Consider the following 27,632-nt stretch of genomic DNA (forward strand, 5'->3'; position numbering starts at 1 on the left):
AAAGGTAATTCTTAAATTAATCAAGTTTAACTTTCTCAAGTTTAAAGGAAGAAAACAAGAGACAAGAGTTTATCAAATATGTTTCAAGTCTTTAGAAATGTTGTTTCCCAAGATAGCTTCAAAACAGTATTTTCTCCATATTTTGTCAAAAATAAGCCCACACCATCAATTCCAAAGATGCCCTTAATGTAAAATAAATATAGCATACCAAAGGTCAGCGTGAAGAAGGAGCTTTCTTGACAGCTCAATATAGACAGTCTCCCTTGACACGAAGGTGCCATGCTGGCATACTCCAACTCCAGATTCTGACCAGCGTCAACATCATAAATCGCACTTGTGTCAGGGGAGCCCATTACTCGGAGGTTATGATTGGGCTGTACCTTAATGGGAACACCCAAAGCATTTTTTACTGTAAAGGGAGCCTTGTCTTTTAAAGAGTAGTCAAAAGTAGAAGCGGTGCCTTCTGAAAAACCCTGGAAAGGAACACAACGTCACAAAATTTTTGCAAGATGAAAATTTTTAAAACAATTCTACTATGACTACACCTTTTAGAAACTAATTTTGATTACCAACAAAAATAATCCATATGTTTCAATTTAAAATTCCATTTGAAATATTCCAAACAAGAACCAAACATACTTTTGCTAAATTACTGAAAACATTAAGACAGCTTTTGGATATTGTTATATTCATTGTATCTCCTGAAGAAATATGAACTGCTGTTTGTGGCTCAGGAAAAACAATAAAGTCATCTCCTGGCATCAAACTTTTATCCTGGACTGGATTCTTCTTTACCTGTGAAGATATATAACATAAATTCAAGTTACTAGCTAATTGATAAAAAAAATTAAATACTCTCAATACAGTTAAATTCTCCTAAAGTAGTCACTTTATATTAAAGCTCCCCAAGTCTCACTTTCAAAAATATTCAGTGCTGCATTTTGATTCTACGTGGATCAGCACGCTTCCTTTCAGTGTGTAAGTACATGGGGAAGTGTTTAGAGCTGGGCCACGAAAGCTATTACCCAAAGCCGCCTGGCTTACTGGTCGTTATGCATTGATGAGCAATCTAAGGTGAACCTGACATCTAAAACGGATCCTTATTGGAGTGATACCTGGAATTCCTTCTATTTTTTACCAGTTATACCCACAAATAAGTAATATGGTAAGCTGCCAACCAGCCATCAGACTCCATCATAGTTTTTATTTCAAGTGCATTTCAAAAGCCTTGTGAAAAACATTCTTTGGTAGCCTGACTATGTCAGAGAGAGGCAGGTCACAAATACTACTTCTACTTTACTGAGAGGAATTGGGACACAGGTTAAGCTGACTACTCGCATTTAAAATAAGAATCTGTTGATTCCATTTCAGTGCCTCACACTTCTGTCAGGGTGCCAGAGAGGTGTGCTGTGACATTTGTTAAGGGTGTATAATTCATGTTCCTGTTAACACAGAAAAACGTACTTCAAAATCCAGGCTTCTGAAGTGTTCTCAAGAAGCACCATAAAGAGATAACAGAAAAGAATTCATGAACTGGAAAAGCAGTTCTCAAATCACTGCAAAGAGATTCATTTTGTATCTATCAATATGTACTCTATTAGAAACTGAAGCTAATTGCTCTCAGCCTTTTGGCTAAGACCAAGTGCAGAAACTGAAACTGAGAAAAATTTAAATATTCATTTAAAAATAACAAGTTAACATAAATAATACTTTCATAGAAAATAACTATTAAACTATACAGTGAGAAGAGGGACACCAACAGCTCTCTTTAGTGTCTGCCTTAAGCGAAGACAGGTGGATTCTCATTTTCTGCTCTGCTTTCATTCTGTTGCAATATCACTTAGTCTCTGGAAAATTCCACTGTATGCTCATGAGAGAATGAGAATGACAATGGTCTGTAACCTCTGAGTACTATTATGAAAGGAGTCTGGAACCCCACGGACTCCCTAAAAGGGCCTCAAGGATCCTGGACCAACACCTTAAGAATCACTGCACTAAAAAATACAGAGAAATGTACACAGTGTCATTCTACACAAAGATATTTTATGTTTTCCTTACATCAAGCCTTAAATTCCATTGTCTCTTCCCCTCCACTTTCTCAATCAGTGGCTCCCAAACAGCATGGATTTCATTGTAATAGTGAACCTGCAAAGGCACAGAATTATAGTAAGTCAGCTTTCAACTTTAAATGTTCATTTCTATAATCAGTAGGAAAATATTGTTATATGTCAATAGCCATTTTAACAACACCCCTGAAGACACAAAGACTATATATAAAGAGGGTACATTTTCCCTTACTCTCTTACTTTAATTTCAAAAACAAATTACTTAGCAAAAGAACTTTTAAAAATTAGTGACAAATCAATAATACTTCATACCTACAGATTAAATGTTAAAATTTATGGCCGTGCACCAACAAAAAAGGTCACATCTTAGTGCTGTAATTGCACTTCTGAAAAGTTGGTTTTGGAGCTACTAAATAATGCGGTCATACCTCTAGCATCAAGTCAGCAGAAGCGGCCATGAGGGAAGTCCAATTTTTAATATTTCCTGAAAATTTTGACTCCGCCAATAATAAAGGTACAGTTTGATGCCCAAGTCCACATTCTAAGGTAACTTGAACTGACTCTATAACAACAGCACAATTTTCCTCTATCAATGGATGTTCAATGTCTTTGAAATTTTCCGTTATTTCTGTTGCCATGTCAACACCAAGAAACCAATAGTTATAATCACTAATAGATTTGACACCCCAAAGATTTTCTGTCTCCTTAGATGTATCTTTGAATTCATCTTCTTTTGTCTTTGGAGACATAGCAGCCATGATTGTCATCACAGTATTAAGTATTATGGGAGAAACCTTTAAAAAAAGAAAGCAAGAAGATTTTTAGAGTGAACTCTTTACCAGATGAGAAGAATTAATATAAAATACATAAGTGTAAAAGTAACTAATTAAAATTTTAAATATACTAAATTCTTAACTAAGAAAAACAAGAGAGAACACAGAAAATCATGTGTCTAGTCAACTACCCTCATAACAATGATTTCTGCTCAGGTTACTCTGGAATTAAGTAAATAATTTTATACATCAATTGTCAAAACCTAAAGTTACACTGATCAGTTCAAAGTAAAATAGTGTTATGTGACCAGAAAAATGCAAAAGTGTCACTGAAGTTTTCATTTTCAACTAGCTGCAATAACTAAACCAAAGTATGTGATCCTCACCAAGATTCATAGATACGGTTTTCATTTATCTTATTGAAACAGGAAGCCAGAGAATCACCCATGATCCTCTTTCACATACCCCAAGATTTGCAAACTCTACTACTTATTATCTTTGGATAGTATCTTTGCTCACATGTTCATTCCTATCACCATGCCTTAGTTCTACAATAATTATGTCTTCTATACCCAGTCAACACCCTCCGAGCCTACCCTCCCCATTTCCACCAGCATGATTCTTCTAAAATCTAAATCTGGGCACGCCATTCCTGTGCTTAAAGTCTTCAACAGCTTCCCATAACTTTCAAGATGAAACTGAAACTCTCTTTAGCTTAGGGCACAAAGCTGTTTGTGTCCCAATATCTAATCAATTAGCTAGCCAGGATTTCCCAAAGTTTGGCAATACTGGATTAAATAAGTTAAATGGATTCTCTTATTGTTCATTCTCACAACCCTTATTTAATATGCTAAAGATATGACTATTTTGCTAAAAGAAGAATCTAATATATACTGCTTCCCAACCTTACCTATTAACTGAATTCTTTTTTTCCCCATTACATTACTAATGTCACCTGTAATTACTGCTCTCAGCCCTACAATTCCGTCACACCATCCTCTCTAGCCACATGGGCACACCTCTGAGTCCTTTAAAGGATTTCTCACACTTCTGCCTTTGTGTGTACTGCCAGTTCATGGATAACCACCCCCTGCCCATCCAACTTTCCTAGATGTTCAAAACTCAGTTCACGTAGCCCAACTTCCAGACAGCTTTCCCAGATGTCTTGGTCTGAGTTAGAGGACCCTTGGCTGTGCTCCCAACAGCACCTTATGCATGCCTCTAGCACTGAAAGCTGGAGTCACTGATTCACTTCTTTCTCTCTCACGTCATTAACTTTTTCGAAGGCAGAGACTATGTATCCCCAGTGCCTTGTACAGGCGATTTTTCTGTTGACTAAATAAATTGATAAACAAAGAAATAGAAAGACAACCTTCCCAGTGTCTTAGATAAAGTTCATGCAAATTCAGAGTTTCCCCTTATTTACTACTTTAAGTCTTTTAAAAAGTCAATCTGTTAACAAAATACAATCTAAACTACCCAGTATTTTTAAATATTAAAACTATATTGTTATTTACATGGTAATTCAAATAACATTAGTTTGAGTCTTGGTTGAATTGCTATTGGTTATTTACGTATAAAGTTACTACAAGAATTGGTATTAGCCACCTCATTTTTCTATCCTCTGGACAAAAAGAAAAGTAACTTTTTGGAAATCATTCTATGTATTCCATATGTAACTGGTCATGAAGTCATACTTAAAAAATATGAATGCCAATGGGGAAGACAGATTGTTTTTCCAATCTTTAAATGTAAGATATTAAAAAAAAAGGAATCCCAATAATTTATTTCTAGAATATATTTGGCATTACAAATATTTTACAAGCTAAAAAACACTTAATCACAAAATGATTACGTTAATCAAATTATACGTTAAAGACTAAAAATAACATACTATAAATAATAAAAATCTCATTTTTCCATCCTTCCTTTCCTTCCCTTTCTACCCTATCTCTTCTCTTCCCCCAAAACCCAATCTCCCCAACACACACATGAAATGTAATTGATAAAAACTACCCTAAACATTTGTAGATATTTGAACATACTTCCAAAGAAAACAGAAACAAATATTTGCATTAAAGAAAAATTATTTTAACGTTAGAGGTATTGATTACTGAGTATGTGACTAGCATAATGGTCTAGTTATGAGATACCAAATGATATTGTTACAAAAATAAGAATAAATGTTCATCCAAGTAATATGATATGTACTAACCTTAATTATAAATTCTCCGACTACAATATTTATATTTTGTTTTCCTGAAGTCCATGTGCATTTCTCCATAAATAAAGAACAGGGCTGTAAGACCTAGAAACAAATAGATGAAATTCACATTTCCTTAGTATAGAACTGTTATATATGCAACCACGCAAGAATATGTCTTACTTACTAGCTTGAGATTTTTAACTACAGCCTACTATACTAAAAGCAAAACAGCAAATTAGCTGACAATCTCTTGTGAGAACTCTTCTAAACTAGTGCAAGTCTATGAACATTGTTAAAGCAGTTTAAGCAATTCTCAATTCCTTTATGCCAAATTCTTAACTAATGATGCACATTTACTATAAGAAATTGAAATGTCTCCTTTTGCTGCAATATCTTTTAAATGACGCTCATTGTAAAATCTACTTTTAAGACACCTATAAAAATGAGCTGAAGATTATGGTAAGATCTTACATTTGCAAAGAGGTACACAAGGAAATGAAATTGGTTATGTCGTTAAAATTTTTATGACTGCTAAATCACTTGAAATTGTTATTTTCAATAAACTGGTATTTTAACCTTTAAAAAAAAAAGAGTATGGTAAGCTATGGTAGAGCTAAGTAAATGAACGATTTCCAGACTGCTTAATAAAAGGTCGATCTTCAATATAATAAGGTCTCTATCAGAATAAATTTCAAGTTTTCAAACGTGATTCATTAAAGCTATGAAGCCCATATTCTCATATATCATTAACAAAATAAATAAAATAACCTTGCACCTGCATTACATGGGGGAATCAGTACTACATCAATTTTCATTTAAAAAAACATTACGATGAGATTTTAATACAGTCATTAATAGAGCCTTCTATGACATATGAAAAGAAAATGATTATGCTAAGAATGTCTCATGATAAAGTGTAGACTAAGCCCAGCACTGCATTTCTTATCAAGTCACTTTGTCCACAGATAATTTTAGTTTAAAACAACAATGCAAGTGGGTTGCATAATATAGTGATCTTCTTTAATATAAAATTATCAATTTAATACTAAGAAATAATCAGTGTAATTAAATTAATTAAAATAATTTTTCAACAATAATGTGAAAATACAAGTGAAGATAACTTTTAATACAGCATAACTCCACATAATTCTAATTGAATTTTTCATTGTCAGCTTCGAGATTTTAACACTCATTCATTCATTCATTGGGTGTACTTTAGGGAATAAATGAAATGACTGTACTAATTTTTAAATTCAGTTCAACAGAAGATGGTATAATGAAAAGAAATGAGACTGGAGGGAGTCCCAGTTCTGTCACTAGCAACAGTGGCTAAATCAATCAACATTTTTGGAATTTAACATCCTTGTCTCTATAACCTCAACTGTGTAGTAAGCAATCTCTGAAGTCCTACAGTTTTCACATTCTAGTATTCTATGAAATCAACCATTCCTGCCATCTTCAATCTAAGCTTAAAATATAAGGTAATTCTTACTGTGGTAATGTTTTTTCCTCTCTTTTCTCTGAGAAAAGGGCAAGCTAGCACTTTAAGATCTGTCACAGAAGCTTCCATCATCTGTTGCTCTTTGGATGTTGACAGAGAGAAGTCACACAGAAATGAGGCTGTCAGAGCAGGGGCATCAGCCTTTGTCAGGTTGGCAACAAACACCACTTCTGGATCTGTGATCCTGGCCTTTAACGTCATAGTTGGACTTACAGAATCATCTGAAGCAACAAAAATAGGAATCAAAAAAGCGGTAGTGTAAATCTTGTCACTTGAGGATATGCTATCTGCTTTTGCTGAATTGTTTCTAGTATCCTGCTTTAACGGATATGGTAAAGTGAACAATATTAGTAATTGACTGATACATACTAATAACAAATGATTATTAACAAATGCCAATTGTGCAGGATAATACAAGCTGATTCCTATTATCAGAATATCATTCCCTCTTTGACCTAGCAGGAATATTTTGTTTTGAAGCCTCTGTCAGAATTAAGGTGTGTGCATGTACATGCACATAAGTGTGTGTTATTAGGTTATGCTACAGGGGCAAGGAAGGGAAAACAGGACAGGAGAATATCAGGAAGAGGATAAGAGATCATGATACAGTAGACCGACCATTATTATTTGTTTACATTGATTTTTCCATAAAATACATACTGTAGTCAGTGTCATACAATCTACAGCATAAATGCATTATATATGTATATAAATAGAAAGATATGAGATACGATCACTGTTTAATAAAGGTAAGTGGAAAAACAAAATTCTGACCTTGCCAGTTAATGGTAATTTTCCAGTCTTGCTGAGTTACACATTACAGAGGAAAATGCCTGACCTTAGACAATTATAACAACACGGAAAATGAGTGATCTACTTGGTAATGCTGGAATAAACAATTAACACAGCAGGAAGTGGCTTCAGTGCACACCAAGACCAGACATTCGCAAACGGAGTTGAAGGAGTCTAAGGGGATGTCCACAGGCATGTTGTCCTCCAATACCCCACCTTCTCTTTTTGTCTGTTCAACTGCTCTTCAATATGCAAAGTATTTTATTGAAATGTTTTCTCTGAATAAAAGAGTCCCCTCTATAACAAGGGGAACCACGGGCACAGATTAACTCACTCCTTCTATTTCTGGATGAACAAAGAACTGTTAATGCAGAACTGGGAACAGAGGTTTCCTGGCTCCTAATCCTAAAACTTTCCCCCAAAATATGTTTAAATTTGAAAGAGTAATTTTACATTCTTAAATTTCCCATTTTTGTTTTTCCCTACTTGTGACTTTTGTTAAAATATACAAGTTGTCATCTATGAGAAACTCCACTTACCTCTCTCTATCTTGATTTTTGCTGTAGAAGTCTGTCGTGATTGAACCTGTAATTCTTTTAATTCTTTTGCCATATTTTCTGGACTTTGAGGCATAGCTTTGATAAAGAAATCTGCTACGGTCATCAGGAATTCCACACTGGCGCACACATACAGCTTGTCGAGAACAGCATCAAGATGACTTCTTCCATTGCTGCCTCGTTTGTAACTTACATCAATCATGGAGCTGTTGTTGTCCTGGTCGTTCTTCTTATCAATCATTCTGAAAAAAATACATACCCATTATTTTACTCCTGCTAAAATAATTAAAAATGAAAGATTTCATATATATATATATATATATATATATAAAATATCTTTCTTTCACCTTTCAGTTTCTAATCCAAACAGAAACAGGCCACTGTTAACTAGAGTCTAATTAACTAATTAGCATTCAAGACATGGTCTCCTAATCTCTACAGCAAGATTCAGGTTATTGAGCAATTACAAAATATTTTATAATCATAATGCAATACTAGAAAAACAACTCGATGACTGTTGGAAGAAATTTCAGCCATTACCTAAACACATTAATGGGTCCCACAAAAATTAAGAGGCACCTCTTTAGATTGTTTCACAAAATACAACCTCCTTCAAAGAGTTTATCTCCAAAGATCGTTCTATATAATTTGAGTCCAAAACTATTCACTCCAACTCAGATCAGCCAGTGTTTATCAAGTTACTACAGTTATAGCTCCCACACATCCTCACTTGTGCTATAAAGAGGAGACTACCAGACACATGACGGCTTCTAACCACAGTTACCCAGACAGCTGTGGACAGCAACCTCAAACACAAAGTGTGAAAACTAGGAAAGCTGGATGCGTGATAGCACTATTTTTTCATTTATTCATCTCTGAGAAAAACAAAGGGCTCAGAAGTATTCGGTATGTATTTCAATGGAGTCCAAGGTTAGGTAGCAGCATAAATTTTTTACAAAAAAACAACAACAAAAAGAAATAAAAAACAAAAATATTTTGCTTCATTATTTGGGAAAGAAATAAAAACATAATTAGGATATTAAAGTTATATTTCCCACTTTATAGCAGGCTGATATGAGTTAATCATTCAAAAATAGGTTGCTAATGTACAAATGCTAGGGATTCCATTTGTATTAAAACTTCAAAAGAAATGTCAGAGAACTGTTTAGAGACAAAATAAATAAACCAAAAAATTTAGATATAATTTTACATAAGACTATGTAAAATTATACATAATTTTAAGATTTTTAAAAAAGATTCTGCCTACTGGGAACAATTTGGAACAACATACTACCAATGGATTTGGTATTATTACCACGTGGATTTAACTATTAAAATTCTTACAGTTCTTGGTTCGTGCTTTTAAGACAGTATTCCATTTTATTATTAAAGTTCTCTTTAATTCAAATTTAAAGCAACTGAATTTGACATCAGCACTACTTCCTGATACTCTTCAAAGTGCAGCATGACCAAAGACCTCTTTTGATAACCCCAAGCAATCAACACCTGGTAGCAATGCCAGGTGTGATGACAAGCTTAAATAATGTACAGCAATTCAGCGATGACCAACCTTGATGTTGCTCTTTCGATGCCTTCTCGGAGATCATCAAGGGTGCAGGACTTAAGTCTAATGCCGACAGTCATTGAGCCATCCTTAAACATCTTCCCTGCGGAGGCCGTAAGATGTAGTCTGAGTTCACCAAGCCGCAAACTGTCATTATGAAATGAAAGTTTGGATTCCTGTGGTATTTTTCAAGCAAAAGAATAAATTATCTTTAAATATTATGTAAATACTTATAAACATATTTCTTAATTAAGAAATTAAAGGCAAATCAATATCACAAATTTTAAAAGAATGGGTGTTAAAACACAAACAACAAAAGAGAGAATAATTGCTTGTGAGTATATACCTACATATGAATAAATACACATGTGTGTGCTCATACTTAACAATAGTAAATACATAAAAATTTATCAGTTCAATGCAAATAAAAATAATAAGGAAATATTTTTGTCAATCAATCATTCTAACTAATAGATACTTAATGAGCTCTTCTGTGAAAAACATCATGATAGAAACTATGGGGTTTACAAGAATGGCAAGGCATGGTAGGTAAGCTAAGTGAGCTTGTATCCTAATTGAAAAAAAGATACATTACAGGGAATATCACAAGGATATGCTATAAGTTGTAAATGATCAAAAAATGACAGGTAGTCACTTATTCATAATTACATCCTCCCATATTCCACAAAGGATAATAAGTGAAAAGGTAAAGAATATAAACAGCAAAAGCTCAGAGGGTCAAAGAGATCATTATGGACTAGAAAAAAATCATGAAGGTGAGAACTTAATTGAGCCTCAGTGACTGAGTGGGGTTAGACAGGCTATGAGGGTGCAGAAGACACTCTAGATAGGTAGAGAACGGGAACAAAAATTCAAGATGCTCGGAAGGTGCAAGGTACAGGCTGCTTAGGCTTGAACAGTCCAATTAATGAACAGCAGGGAATAAGGGCTGGAGAGAATTATGGAGGCCTAATCAAGGTCTCAACTCCCAAACTAAAGATTTAAAATTTTATTTATAGGAAAAAGGACCTCAATCTTTGTCATCAAAACATAGCTCAAAATTGTGTAGGTAGGCCCAGACTTTAAAACCTAACCAAGTAACCAAAAAGAAAAAACAGTTTTCAGTTAAGTAAAGAACATGAGTCCTAACAGCTGACTGCAGACCATGAGGGCACTTCTATGAGGGTATTGATGATTTGCAATTAATTCTTGACATGCGATTAACTCCACATCTTCTCTTACTTAGGAGAGCGCGCTGCATGCAAATGGGTCAAAATGACATTATTATTGACAAACTTGGAATGACTTTAATTTATAAAAATGTAAATAATTCACAAACTTCTGATTTGTAATTATGAAGAGAAGTGGCCTGTGACTTATCTACTAATCACAATATATTGATGTTTGTGGTACAGCTACTGATGTACACAATTTGAAGCCACTGAATTTTTTTTAGTAAGGTAAAATTTACACAGCACTGAATGTTTTTATGTTTTTAAAGTAGAATAGGAAACTGTAAATGGCTACATAAAAGTCATTTAGGAAAGTGAACTTGTACCAATGTCTAGGATAGATGAAAGGAAAAAGAGCAACAAACAAGGAAACCATTATAGAACTAGAAGCAGCAGTGAGAACCGACAGGAAAAAACAAATGTTCAAAGAAAAAACGTAGTAATTAGTGTCTAAATGAATAATGGTCAACAAGGAGGGAAGTAAAAGGAGACACTGAGATTCTAAAGCTGGGTAACCAGAAAAGTGATGGTACCTTAAGTGAAATAAAGAAGACATTTAACTGTTCATTTTCCAGAAAGGTAAATTTTCTCATCTTTTAATCAACATTAAAAAAATTAAGGTAGTTCGGTGTACAAATGACAAATACTAGTCAAGGTTCAACAGTAACAATATATGATTATATAATTTGTAGAAAACAATATGAAATGTAAGATAACAAATAAATGGATATTAACAGATATAATATCCACAACCAGAAAATATTATGAGTATTAATCAATATAAATTATGGGTATTAGCATATGGCAAAGGTATTATGGTATTAAATATAATTAATTGATATAACCAAAAATAATTATTAAAAGACACTATCTACAGAAGAAAATAGCTTTCTAAAATACCACTGATGGCTCTGGCTGGTCTGGCTCAGGGGATTCAGTGCCAGCCTGCGAACCAAAGGGTCTCCAGCTCGATTCCCAGTTACGGCACATGCATGGGTTGCAGGCCAGGTCCCCAGTAGCGGGGCATGTGAGAGGCTGATGTTTCTTTCCCTCTCTTTCTCCCTCCCTTCCTCTCTCTCTAAAAATAAATAAATAAAATCTTGAAAAAAAAGAAAAATAAATAAAAAATAAAATACCACTGATACATTATTTAGTTCAGATCATTATGGTACAGGACCTTGGTTCTTCAATTCATTAATGAGTATCCTGAATATATATCTACTACATATAAAATGTATATATATATACTTACCTATATAATAAAATTGTGCACATAATTAATTACTCATATATAAGATTCTTCTAACTAGTGATGGATCAAAGTGTTTTAGTGCTAATGTTATTTAGAAAAAAAGTTCCTAAGCCTAGTAGTATTAAAAAAAGTAACAAAGTGAAATCAAAGAACAAGACCAATGTACAAAGTATTCTCTAGTCCAAATAGAATTTTATACACATATAATTTTTTAATGAACAGACATATCAAAAATGTCAATATTCTAAAATTCAGTAAAAGGCTGAGGATTTATTTCTCAATACAGAAATGCAGTACATACCTGGTTGGCATCACTGTTATAAAGGACAATGGAAAGAGATTCAAAGTGAAAGTCAAATTGGAGAGTGACATTCTGGTCAACAGAAAGCTGTGAGTCTGTCAAATCTTGTTCTGGTGGTTCAAACATAAATATAAAAATTTAAAAACTTTTATGTAGGTGTATGATTTTATTTATATTTTAAAAGCTGGGATAACTTATTATTCTAAATTTATATCACACTTTTTAGAATTCTTTAAATCATATTATGAGACAATATAAATGCCAATGATTTATTCTATATACATTTAGTACAGGCCAAAATAACAGAGGCAGATCATTCACATTTAAAAAAAGGAGGGGGTCTTGCAAAGACTACCAAGACAAAATTTTTTAAAAGCCCTTCCAGAGCAAGACTACTTATTATAGAGTAATTTACAATTATCAAGGTATTTCATGTAATTGGTTACAAGACATTCTCAGCAGATTATAAAACTAGAGGCATAGAAAAGTAAAATAATTTGCCCTAAAATAGACGGCTAGTCAGTGCCAGATTCTCTGCTAGCACAGTGCACTTCTACCTACCTTTAATTACCGTATCACACAACCCACTACCTTCACAAGAAGGACATAACATAACTCAATAACAGAGCCAAACAGAGCTGAAATCTAATATGGGGCAGGGAGCCTTTGGAATTTTGAGATGAGAGAGACTTCAAGAGGTAATTTAGTCTTTTCCCTCATCTTTAGGCAGAAATTTTTTAGACAGGTAAGAACAGATATTGCTTTCAATATCCTAAAAAGATATTGGGAGATATTTCAATCACTCTTACAAAGTGATTCTATAATCTCTTTGGGGATTAATTCTATTCTTTGGTCATTTATAGGAAAGCCTGTTCTTAAAGTTACTCTAACAGCAAGCACTGCTGCAGAACTTTAACCACACAAAGTCTTCTCCAAGTTGAAGAATGCTGGTTTTTTTTTCTTTACTTCTCTGAAAATAATTTACATTCCAATATTCACTATGTTTGTAGCTTTCATCTGAACTCACAAGTTTTCCAAAGTATGGGCTGGCCAAAAAGTTCATTAGGTCTTTTTTTTCTGTAAGATGGCTCTATTGTAGCACTTAGGTGCCTTTAACTTCATTCAAAACAATTTTGTTAGATTGTATTGTAACAGCTGTCATATCAGTGTGCATTTAAAAAAACTAATCAAAATTGGTTAATTTTTGTGTAGCCATTTTAACACTGAAGATGGGAGAAAACAGGTAACATTTTTGGCATATTATGCTTTACTATCTCAAGAAAGGTAAAAATGCAACTGGAACGCAAAAAAAAGATTTGTGCAGTGTATGGAGAAGGTGCTGTGACTGAATGAACATGTCAAACGTGGTTTGTGAAGTTTTGTGCTGGAGATTTCTGGCTGGCTGATGTGCCATGGTTGGGTAGACAAGTTGATGTTGATAGCAGTCAAATTGAGACATTAACTGAGAACAATCAATGTTACACTACACAGGATACAGACAACATACTCAAAATGTCCAAATCCATAAAGTTATTGGTGAAAATGAAAAAGTGTGTACTTTATTTTACAGAAAAAACTAAATGGACTTTTTGATCAACCTAATATCACGTTAATCAAATATCTGGAATCAAATACATGTTGACCACAGCTGAACATATGAGAGCATTAATCACATAAAGCTTGCCTGCTATGTACATAGTTCTTGTCTAACCATAGCAACAGCCTGCTTATCTGGAATCTGTCTACACGGTGGCATTAACCTGACCTGGGGAGACGATGCTAGTCTCATCAAGCTCTTATAGCACTCATGACTATCCACCTGAACCAAAAACCTTATTTTGCATACTGCTCCAACCATTTGTTTTGCTATCTCAAAACACACTGGTCCTTATTACAGCAGAAGCAGTGTTGGTATGGTACTGTTAACAGGCAGCTGTACAGGTGTCATAGATGTTGATCAAAGCATTATAAAAGTACAACAGTCTAGGGACATTTATTTTAAGGGCAAGGAGAACTTCAACTCTTTTTAGCCATGGAAATAGTAACCCATTCACAGTCTAATAAAAGATAATATTTCTATCAATGACTTAAAATGATGAAAAAGAGTAAAATTATATTCTATATAACCATTTAATAAGAAGAAACCTTGTATTTTAGAAAACTTATCCTTTGAAAATGGCTGAATTTTAAAAGGTTCAGTGCTCTTAGAAGATTCAATTTTAATAACCTGGAAAATTCCCTTATGTATCTGACTACAGTGGTACCTCGGTATTTATTGTTAATTCATCCCGAGGAGTGGTGAGCAAGAGACGACTAATAAAGCATTTTCTCTTGTGGGGTGTCACTGTGACTCCTACAAGTTCTAGCAAGTGCGAAGAGTGTGGCGAGCAAGCGCTGAAACACTTTCTCTCATCAAAGCGTGACAGGTACCAGATTTGACAAGTTCTCAAGCCACCAAGTAGCGAGGTACCAATGTATATCATTCTCCAATAAATCCAAGTAGATAAAGCTGTTAACTATGTAAGAATACCTTCCTTTCTCCTGGGCCAGTCATCTGAGTAGGACACCAAAGTCCTTTTCCCCCCTAATTATTTAGGGACCTTACTCTGCTGCATGACCAGTTAGCTTTTTCTCTCACAGTGTGCCACCACAGTGCCTCTTGGGGTCAGCAAATTCAGCTTCCACAAGTAATAGGCAAACATGCATCAAGCGGGCTACAACATGTAGCCCTTCCCTTACAGCAGACACTGAGCACACCTCCTTCCCCTGGGATCTTTTCCACAGTAAATAACATTGATACAATGCTGAATCCATTCATGCTATATTATGCAGGGCAACTAAAAGAAGTAAATGTAAATATGGCATTAACACTAATTTTTCTCATAATCAAAGCAAAAATTTTCATTTATACCTTTGCAGTGGTCAGCTCCACTTGAAACACCTTTTCTGACTCTTACAGCCTCCTGGATAGATGGTGTAGGGCTTGGCTGTGAAGGAGCTTCTGCAAGATTTTCCAGCAAAGTTTTCATTAAAACTGTTAAATCATCTTCACTGAGAGCAACCTAGAAACCAACAAGTTGTTGTCAATATAGAGTAATAAAAATGCAGAATATCATTTCAATGTTTCAACTTAGGGTTCCTCAAACTAACTGTTCGTTTACCTCAGCAATTTTTAACCTTTTTCATCTCAAAGCACATATAATTGCTAAAATGCTGAGTCACACCCAAATAGATATTTTTTTGCCAGTCTGACAAAAAAACTTTTTATTCATTCACACAGAATAGCTATAGTTGTGTTGGCTATTGCCATTTTTTCATTTGACAATCTAAGGGAAAACAACTACAGTTGTTTTCAACCAGTTGTCAGTGCCCACAACTACATAGCCTAGTACTCCATGTTTTAAAAATTCTTGTAGCACACTGGTTGAAAATCACTAATCTAACTTAAAAAAGGGGGGAGGGGAGTTAGTTTATTTTCCACATATTTGTGGGGTTTCTTGCTTCCTTTTTGCAGTTGATTTCTATTTTCAAAGCACTGTGATTGAAGAATATGCTTGGTATAATTTCAATCTTCTTAAATTTGTTAAGGCTAGTTTCATGTCCCAACATATGCTCTATCCTTGAGGATGTTCCGTGTGCACTAGAGAAGAATGTGCAATCTGGTGTTCTGGGATGAAAGGCTCTATAAATGTCAATTATGTCCATTTGGTCTAATCTGTCATTTAAGGCCAATATTTCTTTATGGATTTTCTTTTTGGATGATCTATCTATAGCTGTCAATGGGGTATTAATGGCCCCTACTCTGACTGTGTTTTTGTCAGTTTCTCCCTTTCGTTCTGTTAGTACTTGCTTTATACATTTAATGCTCCCTGACTGGGTGAATATATATTGAGAAGTGTTATGTCTTCTTGATGTAGTGTTCCCTTTATCATTATAAATGTCCATGTCTGTCTTGTTACCTTTCTATTTTAAAGATTTTATTTATTTATTTTTAGAGAGAGGGGGAGGGGGAGAAAGAGAGAGGGAGAGAAGCATCAATGTGTGGTTGCCTCTTGCACGTCCTCCACTGGAGACCTGGCCCACAACCCAGGCATGTGCCCTGACTAGGAATTGAACTGGTGACTCTTTTGCTTCACAGTCCAGTGCTCAATCCACTGAGCCACACCAGCCAGGGCTCATTACCTTATATTAAAATCTATTTTGTCAGATATAGGTATGGCTACACCTCCTTTTCTATGAATGCCATTTCCTTTGAGAATCGTGTTCCACTTTTTCATTTTGAGTCTGTATTTGTCTTTGCAGGGTAGAAATGTCTCCTAAAGACAGCATATAATTGGGTTTTATTTTTTGATCCAATCTGCTTCTCTGTGCCTTTTCATTGGCAAATTCAATCAATTTACAAGTCACATGCAAAGAATGAAACCAAACTTCTGTTTCTCCCCATATACAAAAATGAACTCAAAATGAATCAAAGATCTAAATATAAGACCTGAAACAATAAGTTACATAGAAGAAAACATAGGAACTAAAATTATGGACCTTGGACTTAAAGAAGATTTTATGCATTTGACTCCAAAGGCAAGGCAAGTAAAGACAAAAATAAATGAATGGGACTGAATCAAACTAAAAAGCTTCTACACAGCAAAAGAAACCAACAAAACAAAAAGGCAACCAACCAAGTGGGAGAAATACTTGCCAACAGCTTCAACAAGGGGTTAAAATCCAAAATATATAAAGAACTCATACTACTTGACATCAAACAAACAAACAATTCAATTAAAAAATGGGCAGAGGATCTGAACAGACAAACCTTCTCCCAAAAAGACATGTAAATGGCCAACAGATACATGAAAAGATGTTCCACTTCACTAGCTATTAGGGAAATGCCAATCAAAACTGCAACAAGATACCACCTCACACCTGTTAAAATGGCTAGTATCAACAAAATGAATACTGTAATAACAAGTGTTGGAGAGGTTGTGGAGAAAAAAGAATGCTCTTTCACTGCTGGTGGGAGTGTAACCTGGTATTGCCACTCTGAAAACAGTATGGAGGCTCCTCAAAAAATAAAGAATAGAGTTATCATATGACCCAGAAACCCCTCTTCTGCGTATCTTCTCGAAAAACTTGAAAACATTCATTCACAAAGATGTATGGACCCCTACATTTACTGCAGCATTACTCATGACGGCCAAGCCATGGAAACACTGAAGTGTCCTTTGTTAGGTGACTGGATGAGAAGATGCGGTGCATGTGTACAATGGACTACTACTCAGCCGTAAGAGAAGATGAAATACTGCCATATGTGACAACACGAATGGATCTTGAGAACACGATGCTAAGTGAAATCAGTCAACAGAAAAAGTTAAGAACCACATGATTTCACTCCCATGTGGGATATAAAACTGAAGCAACAAATGAACAAACAAGAAAAACAAACAAAAACTCATATACACAGACAACAATGTGGTGGCTTCAGAGGGAAGGAGGATAAGATAGTAAAGGGCAATGGGGGTCAAATACAAGGTGACAGAAGATTTGACTTTGTGTGGTGGGCACACAATGCATTAATAAGATGACATATTATAGAACTGTACACTTGAAACCTATATAATCTTATTAACCAATGTCACCCCAATAAATTAAATTTTAAAAGAGTTAGGATTATAAATACCAAGAGAGAAGTATTTCGTGTTGTATCATTATGAAACTTTACTCCTGTGTGTAAACACACTTCTGCCTCCGCCCATATTCAAGCCACTGCCTCTGGCACTCCATCACCCTTCTGCTGTATCTGTTTCATCCCGTTCCGGGAACTGTGCCGCCCTCCCCACTCCTAACCACCTCATCTCCATTCTGCCTCTCTCTCTTCTCATCAAGTACCAGCTCCTTCCTGCATATTATTATTTACTTTCCTCCTAACTCCATACAGGAAGAGTACTGTTTCAGTTTCTGGACTCCACCAACAGGTAAAAAGATGCTCTCCTATAATCTAGCTCTTATTCTCAGTACATAAAAATCTGGACATACACAAAACATTTGTTTAACGTATCAAGAAATGCCTCTAGAAGAGTAACAAATGCATCTACAAGTACTTTTAAAGCTAAAACACAAGCCAGGAAATGAGTGTCTTATTCATCTCCTAATTTTATAAAAGGGTAATAAGGCAGAAAGGAATAAAAGAAAACAAGAGCTTTTGAGTCAGGCAGAGCTCTATCAACTCTACTACTTTCAAGCTGTATCGTTGGCCAAATTCCTTAGCTTCCTTAATTCAAGTTTCTTAATGTTTAAAATATGAATAATATCCTCTTCCTCATAGGTGGCTGCAGAACATGAAGCAGAACAAAGCTGCCACTAATTGTCAAGATCCATTAAACCCTTTAATCCTTCTATCTTTTGTACATTTTTCTTACCCAGGCAGTGATTCGAATGGCCTGTTTCAAGTACTTAAACACAAATTCACATAAGCATGTGTGCATTCGCAGCACTTTCTCCTCTGAGCACCCAGTACCTTTTGTCCCCCAAATTAGGCCCCTATCACCACAGAAATGGCTTCATTCCCAGTCTAAATAAAAATAGGGAGATGTTTTAGCATGAGATAATAACTAGGGACTACTTGCTTGCCCCAAGCCAGCCCTCGGATAACAGGTGTTGCTTTAACTCCCTGGAACTTCCTTGTGTGTTCATCCTCGTGATACCAACCAAGATACAGCTGCCTGAAACAGCAGCTAACTTCACCACATCATTTGGTTTCCTTGGGCGAAAAGAGCAAGTGCATCATATACATAGATTGACCTTCACTAACTCTGAAGGACAATGTGAGAGGTAGCCCCACAGTTCTTAAAGAACGGTCAAGCTGATCGACCCAAAACAACTTTTGATGTCACCTGCCTGATACCCTTTCTTAGCTGCACTCTGGACCCAGGAAAATAATATACATTCTGACAATGAGAGGTTGTTTAAAGAGGCCTGCGTCTCTGTCAATTAGGAAATGAAAACCACACCCACTATGGCTGCATTCTTGATTTAATGGGAGTCCTTTTAGTTAAGAGTGATGATCATCCTTTGATGTTAAACTGTCGGATGATACTGTTTTCTTTTGAAATATGTAAAACATAAAGGAAAAGCATAGAGAATACTATAATCCTCCCACTGTACCTACCATCTAGCTAAGTTGAACCTCAACAAACTGCCATATTTGCTTCAGATCTCTTTTCCCCATTATGGATATAGTTGAAGCCCTGTGTTTACTTCCCTGAGACACCACTCCCTTCTCCTTTCCTCCTCCAAGAAAGATACTATTCTGAACTAGAGAATTATTCTTTCCATGAACACTTTCTTACATTTACCACTATCAACAATATAGAGTATTGTTCATTGGCTTGATTGTTGTAAAATCTGAAGTGACATAGAAAGGCACTATCACTTTGCAACTCATTTTTTTCATTATTATGTTTAAGATGTATCCATTTTGCTTTGTATAGTTCTAGTTCCTTTACTTTACTTTCTAATGTCCATTGTATGAATCTAACAGAATTGGATCCACTTTCTCCTACTGACAGACATTTAAATTTAACTTCTGCTTTCAATCTTTGAAAGAAAGAAAAATGGGACAAATACTAGCCCGGAGATCTAATATCCTAACAGTGAGAGAGAAATTAAGATTCATCCCATACTCTGGAATAGAGAATTCTCTGTGAATACCCTGAACAGACAGTGTTCCTCATATGATGTATCTGCTCACACTATACACAGGGACATTCCTACAACAAAATTCAATTCTAGGTTCTTCCCCAGTAGAACTCAGCTCCTTTGATCTTTTCTATTTAACTTCAAACTAACCACAGGTATTAAAAATCACTGAAGTACTAAACCTTTATTTGTTTTTCACACACTCTGTTCAGTCACTCTCTTCAGTACCCTATCCCCTACTGTTTGGCTTCAACAATTTCACACACAGGCACACGAGAATCTAAGATTCCGACACTTCCACGACCATCTTCAACCAGTATCATCCTTTCCTGTGAGTCTCCACATAATCTGCCAACTACACTTTTAAAAACACTGCTGTATTTACATGCTTATCAAATAAATAGCATTTACATGTTCAAAATGTCCACTTTTCTAATTAAAAGAGTGCTTTTATAAATTAAAAATACCACTAAGGTGCTGTGAATATAGTATTTAAATATCACTTTATACTCATAATTCAACTGCCTTAAAACTTTATTTTCCAAAATTACCAATAATATTTTCAGTAGACTCCAACAGGTTTTAGCTCAGACCTCTTACTGGCTTTACCAAATGTTTGACTGAAATGAAATAAAGGAAAGTGCAGGAAACTGGATGACTTTATTTGCAGTGTACGTACTCCCTTCGAAGGTATCCTCACTTCAGATGTACCCCAGAACTGCGCTACGACCAGTAATAAACGCCTATCTAGCAATCTTCACATATTTTTATACACATACTTACCTGCATTGGTTTTAGTTTTCCTTTTATCACCATCCCTGGAATTTGCAAATACCACGTTGCTGCTAAATTTCGCTGTACAGACAAAAGCATGTTGACTGGTTTTAAAATTTCAATGTCATATTGTGGTAAGCCAGCCTGCAAGATAGTTCTGAAAAATAAGTAAGGATTTATTTTACATTTTTGAAATTTATAGTTTAAAATGAAGACTCTCATATTATTTAAGTTTCCACATATGATTTTCCCAAACAGTAATGGCTGCTATCAGAATAAATCAAGTTTATATGCAGAGCTTTCTAAAACAGAGCCTACGCTCACTTCAAAGACACGAAATTCACCAAGTATGGTTACGGCACTATTAACTATCTTTCACAAGGACCGTTTGACAACAGTGAATACTGCAATGTTAAAAACAAATGTCACACCCTTCTAAAAATGGAGGACAAAGAAAGTGGTAGCCTATTAGCCTTTAGTTTTATGGTATTGGTACTTCTCCAAACTTAAAAGGGAAAAACTCACCAAACCTAGAAGTTAAGCAAAAATATGGTAACACTCAATTCCAGCTTGCCTGGTAACAACCATTTGCACACCAAATAAGTACTCTTGTAATTTAACAGAGCCAACACTTTCCCATTTGTATACAATAATCCTTTATATACCTCACTGAGAATTCCCAAATGTGGCAAGGTTTAGAAATGAGAAATAAATCTTAAATTTTAAGTTTTCTCCCATTTATATGAAATAGTTATGTGCAAAGTAAAAATATAAATAAAAATAAATCTAAAGTATTACTGAATAAACTGTAATTTTCTAATAGGAATTTTTATAGAATAAAAAAACACATTATAAACTGAATAAGATAAAATGCAGATACTACGAGGTACGCTGCCACTAACTACTGACCAAACACCAACAGTCAAGGTTTCATATTTAGAAAAAATAAGGAATGAGAACCACAAACCACCAGAGAATTTTACCCCTGGAAAGAGTTTATGACAATTCTATTTATACTAAGTTACCCACAATTGGATGATATATTTATACCTGGAGAGTTTCAACTGAGTGAGCTGGATGTTCATTTGGTCAATGACTGGGGGAAGAGAATAATGTTCCATAGGAACTAAGCTAAATTTGTTTTCAACTTTGATTAAACCCAGATCTGCTACAACAGCATTAGGTGACACTGAAGACTGAGGAATGATAATAACTGGTGCTTTCAAATTGATATCCATCAAAAGGCGGAAACTCTTCTGAGCCAAGTCTTTCATGCTGGAAGCAGCTCTTTCTGCAGCCTGTACTGTGGCTGCGCTCAAAGCTTCTTTGGCAGTTTGGAAATTGTTGAGGAAGTTCTGTTGGAAGAGACTTATATTTAGAGTTCCCCCAAAACAGGATTTATTCTAAAAAGATAAAACTTTCAAAATCATTTACTTTAAAAAGAAAAACTAAATAAAAGATAATATAAAAGAGATGTTATCTATGATTTTGTTTTTGAAAAGAGTAAAATCTAGAAAGATATACTCTGAGATAGTAACGATAATTACTTCTAGGAAAGAAGAGTCCTTTAACTTTCATTTTATGTATTTCACAATTATTTGGTCCTTATGAAAAATTTTGGTAACAATTTTTTAAAATCTCCTTTTTACTCATGAATGTTGGTCATTTTAAATTCAAATTTAAATAAAGAGATGAAGGAGAGCACTTTACTATTCCCAAATTAAGTTCAAATATATACCTCTAAGTCACTGGAATAAAGTTATTCTTAGACACTTCTACCACCTTAGACAGTTCTACCACCTTATTTCTGAAGATTTTTTTAAGTGTACTCAGGCAAAGGATGCTTCAATGTCTAAAATCTTGCTATCATTAATAAGAGCCAAAATTTCTTTATTTAGGGTAAGATGCATTTCATCTCAATTTCAAATATAAACAGACTTTGAAAAAATCTGAAAAAATATTTGAGAAAATATTTTTCTCAATGAAGAAAGATCATTCTTAAAAGTAATATTCATGATACTCCATCCGCTAATAATACAAAGCAACTTAAACTCCCCTTACTCCAAATAAGTTACTTTCCTTAAAAATAAAACATGATAATTTAGGTAGAAATCAATGACTTGTAAGCTTTGAATTTTAAGCCTTGCTAACAGGCATAGGCATATTTAGCCCACCACAGTTACATGGAAATAAATAACTAAATTTAAAAAAAATCCTGGCCTTGCTGATCAATAATATAACCACAAGCTGTAAGTTACCAATATCAGTCCTTCAAATTGCCTGATGAGTTCCTTAAAAATTCTTTTAGCTCAATACCTTTAAGGGTATTCCATAAAACAAACAACGCTGACAAGCCCTACATTTTCTAAAAAGTACTTTAAAATATTTAACTACGAAAATGTTTAGGCACAGTAGTTTGTATGTGTAAAACATTAACAAAAACTCATTTGTTTATCCATCATGTAAAGGATTTGCTTAACTATAATATTCTGTTCAGCATCTGAGTGTTTACATACAACCCTATAAAAATTTTGACTATCTAGGGCAAAGATATTTGGGGCCTCAATAAGAAATAAATATATTAAAAAATGAACTTACCAAAAGAGACATGAAGAACTTATGAACATAAACAATTTGAATACAACCCACTTTGAGACTAAGTTTGCCATCTACTTTAGACATATCAGCATAGGACTTCCCTTCTGTGGCATTTGGATAGAGAGTCATTTGGAACCTAAAGACTTCATCTCCCAAAATAGAGACAGCCTGAAATTATTAAATTAACTGGTTATTACATCAAAATAGCAGCATCACTATACTATAAATGTGTCCTTATTACAGAATCCGTGATGTATGAAGAAATGCCATTTAAAATCAACTTTCAACAAATTATTAAAGACATTATACGTGACAATCACTTTTTCCTGTATCTATAAAATCTGTTTTATCAATGGAGAGATCAAGCACTTAATCGGTCATAAATGACTTTTACAAATCACCTAGTCTACAATGCGAAAGCAGACTATGACCATCTTCATGTCCAATCCCTGTAAAAGTACCTGACACATGACAGACAGTAAGTGCATACTGAACAAATAAAGGCATCTGAAACCCAAAGGACAAAAATAAATTTCGATATAGACACCTTGTTTTTAATTACCTTTTTGTGAATGGATAGCAAATCCACATTTGTGACGATGATATCCTGAAGTCTGGCAAACATGTCAGTCTCCTTTGGCTTCACAGAAACAGAGGCATCCATTCCTGTGGGAAACATTTACAAACTTTTCACCCAATCCAAGCGAACTAATTAGATGGTACTTAAGTTCAGAAATATACCACCAAGATACAGAATGAATAAAAATTAATCACTATCAGACATATTAAAAGTACCAACTTCTATGTGTGAGATACCTAAGTAAGATTATATCTTTAAGTGCTATGGGTATCTCATCAATAAAACTTGTGAAAATTAAAAAAAATTTTCAAGGAAAATTAATTACAGATCACCAAATACAATTACCCTATGCATTGGCGAGATCAGAAGTAGTCATTCAGGAAGAAACATAATGTTCATTAAACAGCCATTTCATAAACATTACATTATGAACACTATTGCTCTAATAATAAATTACAATATAATAAATATATAATTTGATGAGTAAGTCCTATTCTTTCCACAATAAACTATCTAAAATGCAATCTTCTAAGATTTCTCTCCAAAAACATTTTTTGTCATTCATATAATTTCTAAAGGCATAATCATTTCTAAAACAGCTCCTCAGTAGAGATACCTGCAGCTGAGAACCAATAATAAGCCCAAACCATTACCATATCAACTATAAAACAGATAATGTAGTATTTGTTGAATGAAACTGATTTTAACCTTTTTTTTTAACTGCTTGCTATGTACCAGGCACTTTCTAATATGTGTAAATGTGTAAACTTAATCCTTACAACAACCCCATAAATTATTATCATAGCTATCTCCATTTTATAGAAAAGGGAACTGAGGCACAGGAAGGTTAATTAATTTGCTCAAGGTCAGCCAGTATTAGAGCCAAAACTGGCCCTTGGCAACTGGGTCCAGAACTCATGGAAATACCGTATTTTTGGACCATAAGACGCACCTAGGTTTTAGAGGAAAATAGGAAAAAAAATTTTGAAGCAAAAAATGTGGTAAAATATTTAATAACATAAATAACATAATATTTCCCCCTCCCCCCAGTGAACCAGGTAAGTTACATTCGAACTATAAGACAGCCCCCCCCATTTTCCTCCCAAATTTGGGGGAAAGTGAGTCTTACAGTCTGAAAAATATGGTATATGAACTCATCCTTATATCAAGCTGATGGTGGGTAAAAGTTACAAAATTTCTTTTAAAAACTTCTTTTCTTGATGCCATATAAGCACAGAATATAACAGTAAGGATAATGACATTTTCTTTACCCAGTGAGATATCATGTTACACACACATTTCACAGTTTAAAGTTCTATTATTCTGAAAATGCAAACAGAACAAAAGAGGTTAAGCCTCAGACTTATGAAATTTTTTAAGTAGATAGAACTATGTCATAACAGCATGAATCATAACAAATTTAATTCTAACATTTTAACGCACAACTCTGAAAAGTTTCCAAGAGTCTTCAATATTATTAAACCAAAAGATGGCTAATGAAAAATCTACCACACACAAGCTCATTCCTCCTAGAGGTCTATGCAGGGAAACAGAAATACATGCACCAAGGAATTACTGCTTACCGTGTATTCTAATATCTGCAATGTTACACTTCTGATCACAGACCAAGACATTAAATGAATTTAATTCAGCTATGATCTTTAAATCAAATACATCATCTTGAGAAGTACTGCTGGACACTGAAAAGTAACAGAAACCATGTGATTAGCTAAGTGCAAAGATGACATAAGATGCAAAATCATCTCAAATTCACTAAAATAAAGGTATATTAGGATCTATGAATGACCAAAAGGCCTTAAGATTATATGTAATCTATATGGATTCTGAATCAATTTTCAAATATCCATCAGACAAAAAATGGCATGCTCCCCTCCACATTAAGAATAAATGCAGCCTTAGAACCTTAAAGTACAATTTGCTAGATGAAAACTTTAGTATAATTTTTCTTCTGGGAAAAAAATTCTCTACGTTCAAATTCTAGAATGGTGTTGAAGCTAAATTTTGACTTTGAATCCTTTTCATATCATATATTAGATAAAAGGGTATTTCATGAAAAACTAAAATACTAATAGTTAATAAAATACATTTAATTATGACACATACATGTTATTAACTATAGAACCAATTTATCTAGAATGCACCCTATTTCTTCATGAAAAATCCTAAAATAAACTCTATGAGAAATGAACATAAAGACCTGAAATTTTAAAAAAGAAACAAAAAAATTTTTATAATGTTTGTACATTTTTATGTGTATAAGAGTCACATTCAAGTAGATCCCCTTAACCCACTGTAGTCCAGGTCTTGACTGATAAATTCAGCATATATTTTCCTAGCATATATTTTCTTGCTTGAGGGAAACAAACCTTTTCCTATAAAATGGAAAAGCATGGGGACACCAATCCTTAACCACCAAGATAATAAAGGGATTTTTTTCCCTTAAGAGTTAAAGTAGCATAATCAAACCTTAAAAACCAACTACACAACATAACTGGAAGACTGTTGCTTTGGATTAATTTTTTTGTGCCCTGCAAAAGCACCTAAAATCGTTGAGCACATGGAAGGCTCACCTGACTGACTGAAATGGACCTTCGTTACTATGCATGATTATATTAATATTTTAATTTCTTCCTTTCTCACTTTCATGGTGTGAAGGCCGCAGAGATATCAGTGCAAATATATAAACAAATTTATGTAAAAGTGAAATAAAATATAAACACATGATTAATATTAAACATTTATTTAAAATCCCTCCCTAGCCCTGACCAGTGTGGCTCAGTTGGTTGAGCATTGTCCCTCAAAGCAAAAGGCTGCTGCTTCTATTCCAGGTCAGGGCACACGCCTGGGTTGTAGGCCCAGTCCCCGGCTGGGGCGCATGTGAGAGGCAACCAGTAGATGTTTCTCTCCTTTCCTCTTTCTCCCTCCTTTCCCCTCTCTCTAAAAAATTATAAATAAGTAAAATCTTGAAAAAACAAAATTCCTCCCTAAATTACCCTGTAATACCAAAGGGATACAGTGTGCTTTCTTTTGTAACTAACCTAATCTGCCAGAGGTGCTGTAGAGTTAAGGTGCTCAATATTTACCTTAGCTTGAAAGTACATGCTATATGATTATTAAAATTCAGACAGAAATTATTAGGCCATGACTCAAAAGTTAATACCAGCTTTGACAATGATACTTCTGGACTCTCCCACAAGTGGTTTCAGCTCAGGTTCCTTCTCAGAAGGTTCAGAGGATGGAACAGCAGATGATAAAAAACCCATGAGGGACAATAAAGCTTCCAAATGAAGTACTAAGTCTAAGGATGAAAATGAAACCTAAGATAAACAATTAGAGAGGCAGATTTCAGATATGGTAACATTTTTATGTTATGCTTCAGAATACACAAGTAGCACAAGAATCATTCAATTAAGGGCCTTAAGAAATAAAAAAAAAAAGAACTCACTATTACAATGTCAATTCTTACGGTAATTCTAACCTCAGTAGGACTTACTGGGTTTTTACTAAAAATACAGGAAGTATTATCAGGCCTTACTTAGGTCAGTCACATTACACATGATTTCCAAGACAAACTACCAATACTAAACGGACTGTGAACAATGTCTACACTGAGCCCTGCTGTCAGCCTTGTCCCTAAATTTATTCTAATCCTAAAATCAATACATAATTCAAATGTTTCACACTTCTACCAAATGACCGTAGTGAACGAAATTCCCTTAAAAA

At 34.5% G+C, this 27,632-nt stretch overlaps 1 protein-coding gene across 4 annotated transcripts in view; it reads right to left on the reverse strand.

Moving 5' to 3' along the window:
- Positions 1-27,632, reverse strand: part of VPS13C (vacuolar protein sorting 13 homolog C) — a 176,262-nt gene that overhangs the window by 56,140 nt on the left and 92,490 nt on the right. For all 4 annotated transcript variants that reach the window (XM_053928698.2, XM_053928696.2, XM_053928699.2 and 1 more), the window contains 16 exons: positions 27,070-27,226; positions 25,472-25,588; positions 23,871-23,974; positions 23,309-23,476; positions 21,761-22,065; positions 20,720-20,867; positions 15,156-15,306; positions 12,245-12,354; positions 9,466-9,635; positions 7,878-8,137; positions 6,538-6,767; positions 5,055-5,147; positions 2,495-2,860; positions 2,059-2,145; positions 640-795; positions 209-473 (listed from right to left, as the gene is read on the reverse strand). In XM_053928698.2, coding sequence (XP_053784673.1) covers positions 209-473; positions 640-795; positions 2,059-2,145; positions 2,495-2,860; positions 5,055-5,147; positions 6,538-6,767; positions 7,878-8,137; positions 9,466-9,635; positions 12,245-12,354; positions 15,156-15,306; positions 20,720-20,867; positions 21,761-22,065; positions 23,309-23,476; positions 23,871-23,974; positions 25,472-25,588; positions 27,070-27,226 — 2,887 coding nt within the window. The remainder of the gene's footprint in view (positions 1-208; positions 474-639; positions 796-2,058; positions 2,146-2,494; positions 2,861-5,054; positions 5,148-6,537; positions 6,768-7,877; positions 8,138-9,465; positions 9,636-12,244; positions 12,355-15,155; positions 15,307-20,719; positions 20,868-21,760; positions 22,066-23,308; positions 23,477-23,870; positions 23,975-25,471; positions 25,589-27,069; positions 27,227-27,632) is intronic.

Source organism: Desmodus rotundus, chromosome 7 (assembly GCF_022682495.2).
Source record: "Desmodus rotundus isolate HL8 chromosome 7, HLdesRot8A.1, whole genome shotgun sequence".
In the NCBI taxonomy this organism is placed as follows: Eukaryota; Metazoa; Chordata; class Mammalia; order Chiroptera; family Phyllostomidae; genus Desmodus; species Desmodus rotundus.